The sequence below is a fragment of the Venustampulla echinocandica genome (assembly GCF_003357145.1).
Source record: "Venustampulla echinocandica strain BP 5553 chromosome Unknown scaffold_0, whole genome shotgun sequence".
Classification (NCBI taxonomy): Eukaryota; Fungi; Ascomycota; class Leotiomycetes; order Helotiales; family Pleuroascaceae; genus Venustampulla; species Venustampulla echinocandica.
In genome coordinates this window covers 7655451-7671913 of record NW_022474205.1, presented here as the reverse complement: position 1 = coordinate 7671913, position 16463 = coordinate 7655451, and the positions used below count along the sequence as shown (strand labels likewise).

At 50.2% G+C, this 16463-nt stretch overlaps 4 protein-coding genes across 4 annotated transcripts; 2 read left to right on the top strand and 2 right to left on the bottom strand.

Moving 5' to 3' along the window:
* Nucleotides 1-1229: 1229 nt before the first annotated feature.
* On the top strand, nucleotides 1230-3862 carry BP5553_02415 (uncharacterized protein; the record flags this gene model as incomplete). The annotated part of the gene is made up of 2 exons (XM_032011038.1): nucleotides 1230-1567; nucleotides 1621-3862. The coding sequence occupies 2 exons, from the start codon at nucleotides 1230-1232 to the stop codon at nucleotides 3860-3862; spliced, it is 2580 nt and encodes an 859-aa protein (XP_031875092.1).
* Nucleotides 3863-4981: 1119 nt separating this feature from the next.
* BP5553_02414 (uncharacterized protein) lies at nucleotides 4982-8135 on the bottom strand (the record flags this gene model as incomplete). Its single annotated transcript, XM_032011037.1, has 2 exons — nucleotides 4982-7951; nucleotides 8049-8135. 2 exons carry the CDS (start codon nucleotides 8133-8135, stop codon nucleotides 4982-4984), a joined length of 3057 nt encoding a protein of 1018 aa, XP_031875091.1.
* A 4597-nt stretch (nucleotides 8136-12732) lies between these two features.
* BP5553_02413 (uncharacterized protein) lies at nucleotides 12733-14000 on the bottom strand (the record flags this gene model as incomplete). Its single annotated transcript, XM_032011036.1, has 2 exons — nucleotides 12733-13416; nucleotides 13467-14000. The coding sequence occupies 2 exons, from the start codon at nucleotides 13998-14000 to the stop codon at nucleotides 12733-12735; spliced, it is 1218 nt and encodes a 405-aa protein (XP_031875090.1).
* Nucleotides 14001-14351: 351 nt separating this feature from the next.
* Nucleotides 14352-15683, top strand: BP5553_02412 (uncharacterized protein; the record flags this gene model as incomplete). The annotated part of the gene is made up of 4 exons (XM_032011035.1): nucleotides 14352-14494; nucleotides 14553-14818; nucleotides 14874-15015; nucleotides 15071-15683. 4 exons carry the CDS (start codon nucleotides 14352-14354, stop codon nucleotides 15681-15683), a joined length of 1164 nt encoding a protein of 387 aa, XP_031875089.1.
* Nucleotides 15684-16463: the final 780 nt, after the last annotated feature.

The window sequence follows — 16463 nt, the reverse complement described above, 5'->3', positions numbered from 1 at the left end:
AGACTCGAAGAGATTTCATGTAAAGTATCTTGTACTTCTGCTAGGCCATAGGAAACCGATTGGGGGGAGGAGGCTCAGTATTATATGGTCGGAAAACACTCCAAGTGATCTTAGATAACGGCCGGCGTAGCTCGTGACTGCTCCCCACCAATACTCCGTCCGGTGGCGGGGCTTTTCTTGGTTCCTTTCCAAAGTCCACATCTCCCGGGTTGAGGCAGCTCTGGCGCTCTTCACGCCTCATTCCTCGCCCTGCGACACCGATGTTGCCGTCATTTCAGTGAGGCGTGGAGCCTGCCGTGGCTGCGGTGCCCACTGTGCCATGGATAAATTGAGTCCGATGGATCTTTTCCAGAGCCTTTCGATCAATAAGAACCCAATCGGTGTCGTGCATCAGAGCCCTGGTTGGTATTGGCTTATTAGGCTGTTTGTTGCTGGGAGAAGTTCTCGCGGCTAAAGTCGATGGCGGCCATAGCTTCCAGCCTCCCGATCGTCTTTCCCCATCCATCCTCGCCAGGTCCACCAGATCCACCAGCTTCACTACGTGAAGTCGTGAACAAACTCCATGGCACAAGAGAAACCAGTGCCCACGTGAGATCAATGCCAAGCTCTCTCTCGCGCGAATATATGGACAGCAGTCCTTGTATCTTGCGGTCGGCCGGCACAGGGAGCTTCTCACGAGGGTACATGAAATGCCATATTGTCAATATGGACTGGCCAGCGGAACAGTCGAGAACGGAGACTCTGGGTCCGGATTGGGTCCCAGCTGCATCGACAACATGTTTCTATCTTTCCCATATATCAATCATGGCATCTACGAGGGCCCATAGACGCCATCGCAAAGGCCAAGGGCCTTCATGCTGCTCTCATTGCTTGAGGCAATGCCAATATCCAGCGATATTGAACCTCGTCGCAGCACAGCCTCTCCAGCGAGCAGGCCGCTCTGCGCGCGGGTCACTTTGAGCAGACATCCAATCGAGGGTTTCTCCAACCGCTGTTCTGGCCCGAGAACTCTCTCGAGGCCGTTTGCGGTTCCATAGCACAGCTATTTTCTTTGTGTCAGCCGTAGCTGCGGTGCCAGAGAAGGTATTTTCGGACAAAGAGCCAATGTTCCTTGGAGCCTTATTTCAAAAGAGTTTTTCATCGTCACGTCCACTTTTTGGTTATACCTACCAAAAGTTCATTTTGGTATCTCAAAATTGTACCGAGCTTGCCCAGCTAATCTACCAATCATGTTGCAACGAAGTAGAAGGATAGGCGGTCCGGGGGCGAGGGAAAATGTTGAGGAATATAATTCCTGGAAAACACACCGAGATGATCCCGATTTTGAGGACGTTGCAGAGATACCGTCATGGTACTTACATGAGAGGCGAGACACGTTTATAACCTCCCGTGGTGTCGGAGAAGAAGAATCCCTCGATGGCGAGCTCCAACCGGTGATGCCCAAACTTAGACCTCAGGAATCCCTAAATCAAATGCATAAAGACTTTTTGAACCTGAAGATAGACGAACTCGCGATCAATCCAGAATATATCCCCTTTTGGAGAGGGGTTAAGATATTAGGCCAAGGGTATGGAATATAATCTAATAATATTTTAAAGCATATCTCTGACTGTCAAGTAGAGGAGAAGGTTGCGTCGGACTGTGGGAATATAATGGCCCTCCCGAGGCGAGACAATTGCCTCGGAACGTCGCCGTGAAGCAGAGTCTTGGCGGGGCATATTCAAGGGCTCTTACCCATGAGGGTAAAATCCATTGGCGTATGTGCCGGTATATGCCCACGCATATTGTTCGTCTTCTTTTGGAACCCAAAGCAGCTGTTCCTAGCGATGGTTTGGACCCTGAATTCAACGGGAGATTTCGACGGCTGATAATGGAGTATTTCCCGCTTGGCTCTTTGTGGGACCTTATCGACAGACGACAGCTGTTGGCAATGCCGTTTGAAGAAGTCACATTATGGCGTATATTCGATTGTTTAGTAGATGGCATTACGGTTATGTCTAACGGTTCAGAAGCTGTGGTTGACTCGGCTACAGGAAACGCACGTTTTTCGCTATTGCCAGCAAGATCTCCCCTAAGGTCCCCCGAAGCCTCAGAGGCTAAATGGCAAGAAGTCTACCACCTCGATTTAAAACCAGCAAATATTATGTTGGGGGATAGGGATATGAACCACTCCTGGACTCCTGTGGCTAAGGTATCAGACTTTGGGTGTTCGGAAGCAGTACCCCCAAAAGATAAACAGACTCCCAGATGGAAATACGGCCTGCGACGACCTGGGACAGCTGGTTACCATCCGCCAGAACAGTCAACAAAACGTTGGGAATATTTGGATTGGGAGACTTCTGGCGTAGCTGGTAACTATGGACCGCATACCAACGTCTGGGCAATTGGCCTGATCATGTGGGACCTCGCAACCTTGAAAGACCGCACATCAGAATACGAGGGCCCCGTGCAGCTAAAGCCCTTCTTCCCAAGCTGGCAAATCTCAAAACGACCTGCCAAAGGCTTGACTCATGGTAAGTATCTACAAACTGTACCCAGATACAGTCAAACTTTCAAGGACTTGGTATACGAGTGCTTATATGAGAAGCCTAAACATCGGCCAGACGTTCTTGAGCTTAAGGGGCGGATATGTAAGGCATGGAAGCTCGCTGATAGTGCAGCGGGCTCAAAGGGCGAACTATGGAAATGGTTTATCCCACCTGAACCAGCGACGACAAATATACCAAGCCCTAATTCACCATCAGTTTCGCCACGTCCGCCTCCGTCTATTAGGCAACCTATATCTGAAATGGAACGGCAAATGGATGAAGAACGCGATAGATCCCCCCCGCCCGTGACTCTCCTCCTCCTTAAAATTGCCTATATTGACGGCCCAGTCAACAAAGAACGCATTATCTCACGCTTTGATATCCAAGTCCCTGACCACCATACGGAATACTCATTCGTCCGAGGCCTTAAGTTCCGCATACGGGCCAAAACCATCCAGCACAATGCCCCTTGGATCTCTTACGATAACATGCACCTACAGGTCACATCTATTCCTCCTAGCCGCATCCATCTCAATGACGATCGCCGTACACTAGCATCCTACGGTTTTACTCTCGATAAGCAACCGATATATATCAACCTCCGTTCTACCCCTGACTTTACTTATGGCCTACCAGATGGCTCGTTACAAAGTGGTGTTTCTATTCGATTTAACATCTCGAGTGTGACACGCCAACATAGTACCGTGGAGTTTAGAGGCATACAGGTCGACACGAACATTACGCGATTAAAGATGATGCTATTTGGACATACCAATGTTCCAGTTTGGCAGCAAATTTGGTTTTATGGCAACATAGAGGTTAAGCCAGTCGATGAGGAGCTAGAGAATATCCTATTGAGCAAGCACATCACGAAAGACGGCGAAGCCATTACAGTCTGGATAACTGAGGCGAAGCTAGCGGACAGACTGATGGGCATCCCAGCCATCCAGGAGCCCGCTACGTATGCTCGGATTTATCTCACCAATGCGAGGCATGAGCACCGGACGATGGACATACCAAACATAACTGACGACACTACAATCGATGATGTGATTGTTGCAGTAGCTAGAAAGTCTGGTATTCCGATCCAGAGGCAGAGGTGGCGGTTTGGTGGGATTTCTCTGACTACACCGGCTAATATGAGGTCTCTGCGGTTACGGGTAATGGCGTATAACGAGGCTATGTGTGCATTTACAGTGTGGGAGGTGGAGGAAACGGAGACAGTTTGGGTTGAGCCTCCTGGCGGGGAGATAGTTGAAGAGTTGGTGGGCAACCCTAGAGAACCGTACGGTGAGGGCGATCAGGTCGAGGACGATCTGTATAGCGCCGATTAGGGGGGACCTGGTGAGGGCGGTTCCGATGGTGACTAGTTAGCCATCAACTTTTGATATCTGGTACGCAGCGAGAGGCATATTCTAAAGAATGACAAGTAAAACAATAAAGACAGCTACCCTCTCTATGTCAATAGAAACAATATTATCAAAACCCAGATGAAAGAACAGTGCACATCTATGCAAAAGTGGTAAATTTCGGAAACGACCATGTCCCAAGCTCCTTTAGAGTGATTCAGGCATATCTCATGAAATCATGCATACTCCCCAGCGGCCGACGCAAATGCAGTATGATATAATATACTCTTGGTTTTGTACCTTTTGCCCTCTCGTTGGTGTTTGCATTTTGCATATAAGCAACTACTAAATAGTCCGCTATAGCCTCTGTTAAGAGGTTAGTTGCCGCAGTCTCCATTATAGTACACAGCCACCGTTCATATCGTTTCCCACTAATCTGATCGCAAACAGCTGGCTTTTCTTCAAAGTTTCCGGGGACGAAGGAGGGGTCTAGAGCTAGTGTGATATCAAATTCAAGTAAGCCAGATACGGCCCGAGTATAAATGCTCCTTATGCTCCTGTCCTGTGCATCTGAGTCTGGAAAGGGTCGGGTCCATCACAGAAATTCAAATCATCCCTACTGCTGTTGCAAAGATAAAGCGCAAATATAGAAGCTTGGAGAAAAGAGATTTGAGAGCGGACAGGGGTGTCGGAAAGCCACCAGGAAATAGTTAAATAGCGTAAATATCAAGAAGTAGTCAATACACGTACATATATTAATATATAACTATATAATACACCCTCAGAGACAAAAGTCACTAGAGTATGAGTCAAGAGGCCAGTCGATGCCATAACCCGCCATGAAATGATCCAACGCAAAATGCAAAGCACATTCAAAACGCTCTATAGAAAACCAAATCCATGCCATAATGCTTTTCGAGTCTTCGAAAACGCCGCGGGTCAATTACCATTCCATGCATGCTCTCGTACCTCGTGATCATTCCTGTCCAGTCTCGTATAACACCCCTAGGATGCAATCAGTATCTATTTTATAATCCCCAACCTCAAACTGGGCAGCCGAAATCCGCAGGATCTATTGGATTACTAGCATTCCAGCACCGACTACTAATGTACCTTCTCGCTCAGGTAAACCACCGCAGCATATCCCGCGCAGCACGCTGTACTCATCCCATGCGCACACCAAGGACACTTGACGCTTGTGCTGATGACGCCACTAACGCCTAATGCCTTATCCTCAACCACATTATCCGGTTGTGCCATGCATTGGTAGATTTTGCTCGGCATATCGTGAAAATATTTGCATGAGCAACAGATCACGAACATCTTGGCAATCGGCTCAGGAGCCTGTTGGGGCCGAGTTGAGGTCAGTTGTGCAGAAGGTGAGCTGGGAAAACGATTTCGATTGGGCGAACTAGGTAGAGGACGTGGGATATTGAGGCGTGCGTCTCGAAGGTACTGACCGCCCGTTGGCGAGTTCGGGGAATTGCCTTCTGATTTAGTCCCCGGCAGCGGTATCGGTGGTGGCCTGAAAATCTGCTTATTTTCCCGGTGGTCGGAGGAAGCTAGTTGCTTTCCTTTCTTCAAGGCAGTTCCATTCCCTTTCTTATCCGGAGGCTTTGTGAGAGCTTGGTGTCTAAGAGTGGGGAGGAAGCTAAGGTCTTGCAGCTCCGGCGTTGAAGCAGACCGGGAGATGCTCGATTGGCGCTGCAATTCGTTGGTGTGCTCCTTTGATGGCTCTTGTGAATTTCCTGACGTAAAAGTAGCTGCGCGTTTTTCGGATGAGTTAGGAATGGGCAGGCTGCCTGTTGATGTTGCGTGGTGGTCTTCCTCGCTGGCAAAGTCAATTGGCATTGCTGATCTGCTCCAGCTATCTCGGCTGCGGTTTACTGCTTCATCATAGGGTATTGTGCCTGCCCCGGCCTTCCTTCTCATTTTATGTAAAGAGCGGGTGGAGCTTCCAGCGTCACCATGTATGCTTATGGTATGTGGTTTCACTTCTTTCATTCCTGGGGAATATTCCTTCTGTGATTGTGGCCGTGAAGCCATTGGAGTTGTGGCATTTGAAAACTCGTCTAGAGTTGAGTACTCTTCGCTCGAGTCTGTTGCACTCCGCACATGAGACACAGCACCGTCTCTATGACCGGAGGAAGATGTCCCAATATCTCCACGGAGTCCTCCTGGATGCTGTAGCCCACGCCCTGAAGGAGGACAAGTCGTGGGTGTAGGATCCGAAGTCGGTGGTTCTTGTGACGAATCATTGGTGAGCGACTGGATAACCCCTCCTAGGACTCCTTGGGCCTTGCTGGCTAGTGCCACGATGCCGTCCATTGCCCCAGTCGCGGACGAGCGTCGTGTCTGTGGCGGTACAGAAGTATCCATGGAACTAGAATTGAGATTCTTTTCAGGAAGCTGGATAGCTGTAGATTGCCTTCGGAATGGAGATTTAGCTCTAGCATTGAGACCTTTGAAGCCCCGACGACCAATTTGTTGTGAGGAGCTAGTCCCCTGGGCTGCTGTCGAAGAATCGCTGTTGAGGTCCAGCCGTGGGGGCGTATACTCACTGAAGAAAGAGAAAGGCCTCTGGGTCTCAAAAGGTCGATCCGTACTGATATTGAAATCGACCGCTGGTGCTTCCGAGACGATAGCAGGTGCTTCAGCACTCACGCGGCTTTTAACCGAATGAAATGAGGGCGATCTCCTCATGGTAGAGTCAAGCGCTTCAGCAGCTGGATCGTCGTCCACCAAATCCGGACTCTGCCGGTGTTGTTTTTGTGCGTGGTTATCAACATCACCATTGTTCGTCGGTGCCTGGGACGGCTCCCTATTTCTATGAGAGCTTTCGCCAAAGGAATTTCGAGATGGCGACCTTCTTCCATCGGTGTTTATAAGATCAATTGTATTCGGATGCGGGGTCCATGGGCTAATGAACTTCCCTGCCTTGGATGAGTCTCGATTATAAGACCGCGGGGCTTGATTGGGTTGTGCTTGGACAGGGGCTTGTCCGGAAATACAACCACGTGGATTTTGATCCAGATTGACATTCCGGTCCACAACTGGAGAACTGTCTGATGCCTGGTTTGAGCCTCCAGTCACTTGGGCCAGCCTTCCTGCTTGGTCATACAAGCCAATCGGATCTTGCGCGGTTCGTGCCGATTCATGATATATAGATGTAAGAGGTGCTTTGTGCCTCAACGATGGGGCCCTGGAGCTGCTTCCCATACTCGGTTCCCTCGACGCACCCGAGGCGCTGTCCCTCTCGCCATCTAGAAAGCTCCGCGGCTCACCATTTCTCATCGTAAAGGGTTCCTTGGCCTTATCTTGGGCAGCGGCTTGTTCCGAGAGTCTGAGCTTTAGGCCACCTATAAATCCGTTGCCATTGCCAGAGGACGGGCTTTCTTGCGTTGGCGTCACATGTGTCGTGGTAGGGGGAGAATTTTTCCAGAGACTGGGAATACCTTGTGTGGCATTGATCAGACTCTTCAAAGCAACATCAATACTTCCCCGTCTTGAACGATTGCCGCCCGGCGCCTTGTTATCCTGCTTTGATTCCAACGGACCCGATACCATCTGCAGTGCAGGGGAAGATGAGGATCGATCCATGGCTATTGCCAGCTTGGTGAGTCGATTATTGGTTGGCGGAGGTTTGCTCAAGCGATTCTTCATCCTCTGGGCGTGCTTGGTGTCAGTTTTGGTCTCCAGCTTCCCCTTCTCCGCCTTCCGCTTCTCCTTTGCGGCTTGCTTCTCCTTCTTCCTCTTGTTTCCGGTGATATCATCCCAGCCCGGGGAGCGACAAATTGACGACCGGTCCGATTCAGAGCCACCGTCCGCCTTCTCTTGAGAAACCACAGTGCCGCTCCTGATAACATATTTCTTGGTGGGTACGGCTTTGGGACTATCCGGTTGTGGAATCGAGACGGAGAGCTTCGGGGTATGGACCTTCGCCCGGGGGTCATTTGGTTGTGATAACGCAGGGCGGCGGTCTGGCTGGGGGTTCGCAGCTCTGTGCTGCGTTATGCTTGTGCGGCGGGTGTGTGAAATGGTATCGGGGTTCGGCGAGCCTTTCATGAGATTCACCTATACGATACAGAGGGCGAACTCAGCCAAATAGAACACTCAAGACCCATTGAACAAGGGAGTATACGCCTCGGCACCGGCATTGGTTTTGGCTTACCTTGTTCCGCCTCTCCAGATCGAGCATCCGCTGGAAGGTGCTCCGTCTTGCGAGCGGTGGGGTGCGGCCAGGTTCGGTGGATGCCATGGCTAGCTAGGATTTGCCGCCGCGGGATACAGCTGGAGAGCTCTGGTAACTTGCACTTGTATTTGTATGTGTGGCTGCCGTCTGGGTTTACTGTGGCCGAGCAAGATATGCCTGGCATTCAGGTGGTGGAAGTAGTGGCTTGGGCATTAAATAAGTGACCGTTCCGGCCGCCGCCAGACAGGCAAAGATGCGGTCAAGATGTGGTGAATAGCAAACGGCGGGCCGGAGGAGGTGAGCGAAGAGTAAGGTGAGGGCGGGCGCTCCAAGCGTGTTATTGTGGTTGTGGTTGTGATTATAGGGACGTCGTTTTCTATGTTGGGGGGGGGGGAGCGAGAGCAATCGACAACTGAACTAGCTGGCACACGGAAACAGAACGGAGAAAGGAGAGGGAATAAGTAAGAAAGGAACTACAGCAAGATGAATAGCGAGTGGTGATAGAAACAGTAGAGAACGAGGGGCGGACAGTTGGGGGGGGGGAAGGAGGGAGTAGATGTATGTCGGTAATAAGGTAGGTAAGGTAAGGTAAGGTAGGTAGGTAGTGTGGGAGTTGTCGTCTGCAGAAGATGGTACTTCAGGTAGGTGGAGGTGGGTGCTTTAGCAGTGCTGGCAGTGGGCGTAGTTAGGGGAGGTTAGCATTAGTCAGTGGAGGTTTGGTGGTAAGCCGCCGCGATCTCAGCAAGTGCGCGGTGGTGGTAGCAACAGCAGTGGTCGCGGTAGTGCTGGAGCCTGTTGACGCCTGCTGAAGCCTGTAGAAGCATGTAGCCCGTCGCGGCAGGCCTGGAAAGCCTGGAGTTACAGTACTCGTAGTGGTGTGTGTGTTGTGTGTCTTCTCGCCTTGGTGACCTTGGTGGTGTGTCACATTCGCGGTGGTCACTGGCCCCCCCAGGGTCAGCCCGTGGTCCACCCGAAGCGCCGCCCCACGGCCATTTATTGGCCTGGTGTCGCGAGAAAAGCGAGGGAGCTCTTTTTACCCGGCTCAGCCAGCAGCAGCCAGCGCCCAGCGCCATGATCCATCCATCCCAGGAATCCCTCGGTTCACAGGAACTCAGAACTGTGGATATGCATGTCACATCTCTCAACGGAGCTCAGGGGAGGCGCTACTTACTGTATGTACTGTGCTGTACATGGACATGGACATGGACATGGACATGTATCACATACATATTCCCGCGGCTTGAGGCGATACCACCACGCGGTACGTGGTACCAAGGGCGCTCCCGAAATACATATCAGATCCTGTTTGGGCCCGGTCATTCGACTAAGGTATGAAGTACGGAGTAAGACTCCAACTCCAAGACTCCATCGCCATCGCCAGCGCCAGCGCCAACTCCAACTCCAAGCCGCTTTCCCTTCGCCAGGAAGCTGCTGGAGCCGTGACACGGTCAGATGGCCGGAGCTCTACACCCTCCGCTCGTCGCATAAAATTCAAACATGCAAGCGGATGGGGCATGGAGGATGGAAAGGCCTTCGGCTGCCCTGATGTGGTGGCGACCAACAGGCAGACAGACCGTCTCGGCCATGGCGTGGACGGTGGAGAAGTGGGAGAGGGGGGAGGAAGATCATGAATACGAAGTGAGTGGAGGCCGAAACAACAGCACCCACTGGGTCGTCCTGGGCTCGTGGCGCAGGCAGGTATGGCCGCCACGTTGGGATGCTGGCATGCTGGTGAGGTCGTCCGGGTTGTACCATATACAGCCTACGGTAGAGGTAGAGGTAGTCATGTACCTCCCTCTCCAGCACTCCTGGGTCCTTACGAGTGCGCTCCGGATGCAAAACACGCTTTTGAATGTCTCTCTCCCTCGCCAGCGGGTCTTGCATCGCTAGTCTTAACAACGAAGGAACAATGGTCCACGATCTGCGGCCCGGGGATCGTCCGCTCGGCAAGCTTCCAGGCCCGCCCGCTATTTTGGGCTTTCCAACCCATGGGCCGAACCGTCTAGTGGTACGAGTAAGTACTCAAATAGTGACCGCACTGACAGCTCAACTCGCAGGCCTAGGTCTAGGTCTAGTTCTAGGTCTGAGTCTGAGTCTAGGCCGAACCACTCGGGCACAGAGACGGAGTACTCTATACAGTACAATATGTAGCAGATGGAGATGCTGAGTCTACCGGAGTCCAGCTGCTCCAGCAACAAACTTGCTGCGTCAGTCGAATATATGATATATCCCATCCCGTGCCAAGCAGCCACCGCCCATTTGTCTTGTCGTCTATTCCAGTTATGGCCATGCACGAAGTACGCACCGCGTACGGAGTAACCAACTAACAGCAGGACTTGATATTGCAGTCCGTCATGTTCAGCCCGGTTGAATCAGTCTGTTCAGGCGAGCAGGGGACCCTCGATCGGATTCCAGGGGGGCCCGTCCCCTCGGAAGCGGCGTAACGCGACCCCTTCCCTACCCGCCATGATCGCTCCAGGGAGGCTGACGGGAGCTTTCTTCAGATATCGTCGATGCGGGTGAAGCCACAACTGCACGACCACTCCGTGCGTCATCTACCACGCTCCCTCTCGATCCCCTACGATCCTCCGGATCCAAGCTGTGTTTTGGAATGGGAAACTAGCATGTCTTCCGTGCGAGAACAGCACAGCTGTGTCGCACCAGCAGCCTGGGGAGCTTGGACGAACCGACTAACTGTGATGGTGCTTTTAGGCCCCCACTTTCTGACATCGTGAATGGCATACGAGTTATGTCGAACCACCTACGCTCCAGCCCGCGTTCATCACGCAAGATACAGACGAAGAATTAAATATTCTCGTCCAACAGCCATAATCACATAGAAATCTCCTTGCACCCTGCGCTACTCCTACTAGGCGTCAAAGGCGAAAATATCTTATCGAACAGGCGGTTCTGCCATAGAATAGAAACTCGCTTTGGATTTCCGTTGAGCAGCATTACGCAACCCTCGGTATTAAAAATAGTTCTCACCGCCGGAGAAGGTTGGCTCGGCTTCAACGTGCTACTAAATCCGACTCGACACGAGAGGCGTTGGAGCGGGGGGAATAGAATCATCATCTCGTCTTCTCGTTACGCAGCATCGTGCATCTAACATTTCGCCGGTTCGTACCACACTCGGCACATTAATTACATAGTCACGTTCAGGGCCTCGGGTTTGACTTGGGAATCCTATGGGGATGCGGTGGAAGTATCCTTGCTGCCTTCGTATATTTATCGAACGTCCTGTAACAAGTACCCGCCAACCCTTCCGAAGCGCTACATATTAGAGCGCACAGTACAATTACTGTACCTGCTTCCTACCACGCCTACGGAGTAGGTAATCTTTATTTGTATTTTCGCTTATAGAATGTTTCCCTGCAGTTGCTACTAGTGCCGAAGGAACAAAGCGGGGATGTCTTGAATTGTCTTATGCATCGAAAATTGCGTCCTCATTTTCCGCTTTTACTCACTTCTCGTTATACCAAAATGTAATACAGACGAAAAGCAAGACACAACAAGCAAATACGATGTCTCCATCGACCCGATGTTTCGGTATCTTTGTTTTTCCTCCCCTTCAATATCACACAGCCGATCATTTCCGAGACTTACAAGGTAACGGAGCGCTTACGCTCAGGAAGAGGATTCGAATATCGGAACAAACGGCACCAGTGCGCAGGTATCAAATAGAGAGAAAATTGCGCTCAGCACTGACAGATATCTTTAACCGATGCTATTTTCATCGGTTTTAGCTGCATGGATGGAGCCAGATGCTGTACCAGATGCTGTACCAGCCCTGGAAAACGATAGATACCTACCTAGGTATGGTACGTTACTGTCATCACCTGTACCCAAAAACAATTTATCCCTCAAAGGGTCTGTGAAACAGGGCCATTCGCTATACTTAGGTTGCCGATCAGTATAAAAGCAACCCGAGAAGTTGAGACAAAGGCCCATACTATCAATATCCCAAAGTCGGAAGCGAGTTGACTTTTCCGCTGGACGCCATGTCTTCCACGTTGAACCATTCAGTGATGTGCATCGCGCCACCGCATACGTGGTTGGATGAGGTTTGCGATTGACAGCGTGGAGCTCACATGCAGCGGCTAAATCACCAACAGCTCAGGTCCCATTATCTTCGAAACCATGCTTAAACTTCAGAAGAGGTTGTTTTACTTTGTCTCCTTGGAAAATCGGTTCAAATACACTTCCTTGCCCAACCTAAGTCATCATCTGCACCAGTCCCTAATTCAAGATTCGCCGGGCGGGCAACAAGATGGCGAGATTAACTTGACTGAATTAAGGAAAGGAGTATGATGTGATGCTTGTGTATCAAGAGCTTTTTCATAGAGGCTATGTTGTTCTCCGTCGAGGACTAGAGAAGCTGATGTGAGTCACTTGTCCTTTTGGGGGTATTATCTATATTGTTTGTGCATCATATGGAACTGAGTCGCGAGGCTAAGGTTCAATACAATAAATGCTATTATTCAGAGATCTCTATATTGTACGAGAAATTCCGAATCTCGATGTCGCACCAACATTGCCGCAGCTTCTAAACACTTTCCCTAAGCTTAAGCCAAGTCAAACTTCAAACGCCGCTTACCATCGATGGGCAACAAACCCGCTGGGAATTGTCTCCTGCTTTCCAAATCTTACACAAAGGCCATCTCTACCTCGCCTTGCTAGAGACTCCAGCACCAATTACACCAGGTAGTTTCTCCTCGCCGATACTGAACAGCATACCAATAGCCGAACTCACCAAGCCAACCATGACAATAGTGAAGACGGCGATGAGCCAGAAAGGTCCGCTGATATCCTTCTTCTGGCATGCGCCCCCTCCGTAATATACAGTCCTGTGACCTTTCTTGTTGGCCTTTGTATCCTTAGAGCCCCCGAACCAAAATGTCTCATTTTGTGGCACACATCCACAGCTGAAGCATGCACCCTTTGCTACACCACCGTCACTAATTGTGCCATACTTCTTGAAACATTCGCCATGACCAGAGCAGTTCTTCGTCGCTGAAATACAGGCATCCAGGGAAGAGTGACATGATGGGATGACACCGGTGACAGGTCCCGCGGTTGAGTTAGAGGTCTTAACTAGCTGAGAATCCACGGGGGGGGACGGGGGCGCAGAGCTTTTGGGTGATTCACTCATGACCTCCTCACTTCCTTGTCTCCGACCAAGAGAAATTTGTGGAGCATTTTCATATGACCCGTATGGTTTCGAACTCGTTTCCGACAATCGAGATGCCTCGGGCATGAGAACTACCACTGTGTTCATTTCCTGGTTCTTAGCCCATCGAATCAACCCTTTCTGGGCAGATATCAAATCTTCGAGTTTGGACTGGTCCTACCAGATGCTGTTAGCGTATGCTCTTTACACGTTTCAATGTTCAATACCTTAGTTGCACCCAAATCGAAATGTATAACCTTCGACTTCCCATTCCAACACGCTTCTTGATAAGGATTGATAGCATCCTCCAGCAGGCAGTCTCGGCTCTGCCCCGATTGTTGATTCAAATCCGCGATAAACTTCTTGTTCGACTTCAATGATGGCGGCTCTGAGATGGTAAATGCCGGTTCTAACGGGGCCCAAGTATTTAGGAGAAGCTTTGTAGCCTCTGAACACACTCCCTCCACAATCAAGACCAATTCTGCTGCCTGACTTTGCTCTAAGTCTTGGAATAAGGAGCTGTGTCTCCCACCAAATTTGTTGATGTATGATAATGTGTCCTCACTAGCACCTTTTAAACCATGGTATTGCGATGTACCTAAGCGTTGGGCGAAGACTAGTCGCGCCTGTTCTGGGGAGAGGGCTGGACGATTCGAGGCATTCGGCGATTCGTCGCCTTGGAATATGTAGACGCTGGCATCCGAAGCCGCGGAAGCTGCGCTGATCAAAGCTGGAACCAGCAGGCTTGTCGAGAGCCTCATAATTGCGGTGGGAGACTGTGTTTATGATAGGAGAAGCTCGGGTTCAAGAGGTGACGACGATGCTTGAAGCTCGTCGGGGATAACTCCACGATCGAGCTATTCCAAATCAGGCTAGTTTACCAGACCGCTTTCAGATTCTGCCGCCGTAATGAAGGAGGGCAACGACAAACTTCAACAAATGATACATCGCGACTTTGGCATCAACCAGTCTTCTTAGCCTCAACCCGATCTTCTAACTTATTCTACTTGTTAACACGACCCAATCTGCATAACCTGGGGTTGCCAGGCTTCCGCTACGTCTCTGCAAAGGCTCGTCTGCCACAAGGCGAGCCTCGAAAACACTCGCCCATTATGTTTCGGTACACGAGCCGCCGGATGGGCATCTTCTCCACGAGTCGACTGCCCTTGCGACTAGAAGCTAAAAGGCAGCAAGCGCAGGTGGTAAACATACAAAAAGTCCGGTTTATAAAGCCAAGACTTCGTGTTCGGGCGACGTACGTCTTGGGCGCATTTGACTTGAATAACGTTCTTCCCGCTAACGGGTTCATTTAGATCGTTTTTCATATATGCTATCACGATATATGCATGTATCAATGTTTTTGACAAGCTGGTTCTCGACCCTTTGGATCGTGCAGCAGAGGAGGCGTTAAAAAATACTCCGGCTGCCGAGTTGGCCGAGGATACGGACAAGCCGCTCTTCATACCATTTCCTGGGACTACGAAAGTTGTGAAGGCTCTGCCATATCAGGGGTCTGATCCAGAATGGCAAACATTTATCAAAATCAATAGAGATCGCCCCCTACAAGCCAGGTTGCGAGGTCAGTCCACTCGATCCACGAGTGAGGCAGATCATGAATTGCTGATGTTTCATAGCTGAGCTTGCTGATTTGATCAGACAACTTGGTGAGAGTCACCCGCTGATAGCCCTGAAGTGTGGGAAAGGATTGAAGCCGAACAGATCCTGGATCAATATTGACTACCCAAATTATCCCCCTCCAGGATATGAGAGATCTGGGTATGATTCCCCCATAAGGCCACAGTAATATAGAGCTGACATATTCCGTGAATAGGATCGAGATATCAGATGAAGCCGTCTCTTGGGTGACCGCTCCTGTTGATAGCCACACAGTCTTCAGGTTACAGAAAATTTTATGGCCACAGGCTCTCATGAGATCATGCTGGGACTTTGCTAAAGTCCTTGTTGCGGACGACACGAAATGGTTCGCGGGGATACTCGGAATTCAGAGTAATAACTCGCCAGTTCCTTCACTTGGCGAATTAGTCACTCGAAATGAACATCCGCTTAAGCACCCAGCTCTCAACAAAACCGGACCGCCGCTAACCACTGAGCCTGCTAAGTCGACCGTCGATGGCAAAATAGCGGAGGATGAGTACTTCGCATCCGCCGAACAGACTAAGTTAGCTGCTCTCCGCCAGCACTTTTTGAAACCAATTGCGGCATTCAAAACGAAATTCAAGCAAACTTGGTCACCAGCTCGTAATTACCCACCGCGAGGGTGCATAATATTGAAGGGGTTGGTGGAGTTAGAAGGGCCAAAAGCATATGTGCTCTTTGATGTAAGCGCAGCATGGGACCCCAAAACGAAAACGTTCCATAAAGACAGCTATGATATAAAAGTGAAAAGGTTGTCCGCTAAAAAGCAAGGGCCACTTTCTCGATGAACGGATTACTCCTTAAGTTATTCAAAGGCGTCCACTGTGTTATGGGCGTTGGTAGTGAGTCAGTAGGCGTTGCATGGTATACCAGGTTTATAGAATGTATGTTACAGTTGAACCAGCTCTTGTCATTATTGGACGTCCTATCTATGCCGTTGATGTTAATATCCTCTCTTGCTAACAGTAATTCAAAAGTCGGAATGTGCGGCATATGTTGGCTCGAGCCTTTGCTTAGGTACAGTCTCTGGAAGGGAAAATCCCCCCCCCCCCCGCCGTTAGGAAATCTCTATACAAATTCTATAAAATAGCTCTCAAGGAGGAAAGGGGAAAGGTGCGTGTATTTGGGACCTAAAACCCCTACTTAGAATCTTAAATACCTAGTAACAGGGCCTGTTTTACACCGTGCAAACCTGGAGTTACTATAGTTACGGACTCGCTTCGGGGGGGGGGGGGGGGGGGGGGGGAGGGGGCATTTTCCCGTCCAGAGACTGTACGTATAATTATATCTACTAGCTATCGGCGATAACTAATGTAAATCAGCCTCTCACCTTCGTCATCAAATTGGCCTAGTCAAGCCAAACTTCCCACCTCAGAATAACATCGCATCCTTTAGCGGTTCTAAAATACACGCCCAATGTCACTTTTCGGGCAATGAGTATTGCCGATATAGATTTATCATATAACCAATTGCAATCCATTCCTCAGTTGTTACTATTGTACATATCTATTACTCTATCTTGAAGAACTCGCTTATAGCAGTCTATTGTTGTTATCGTGTTTGTTCAG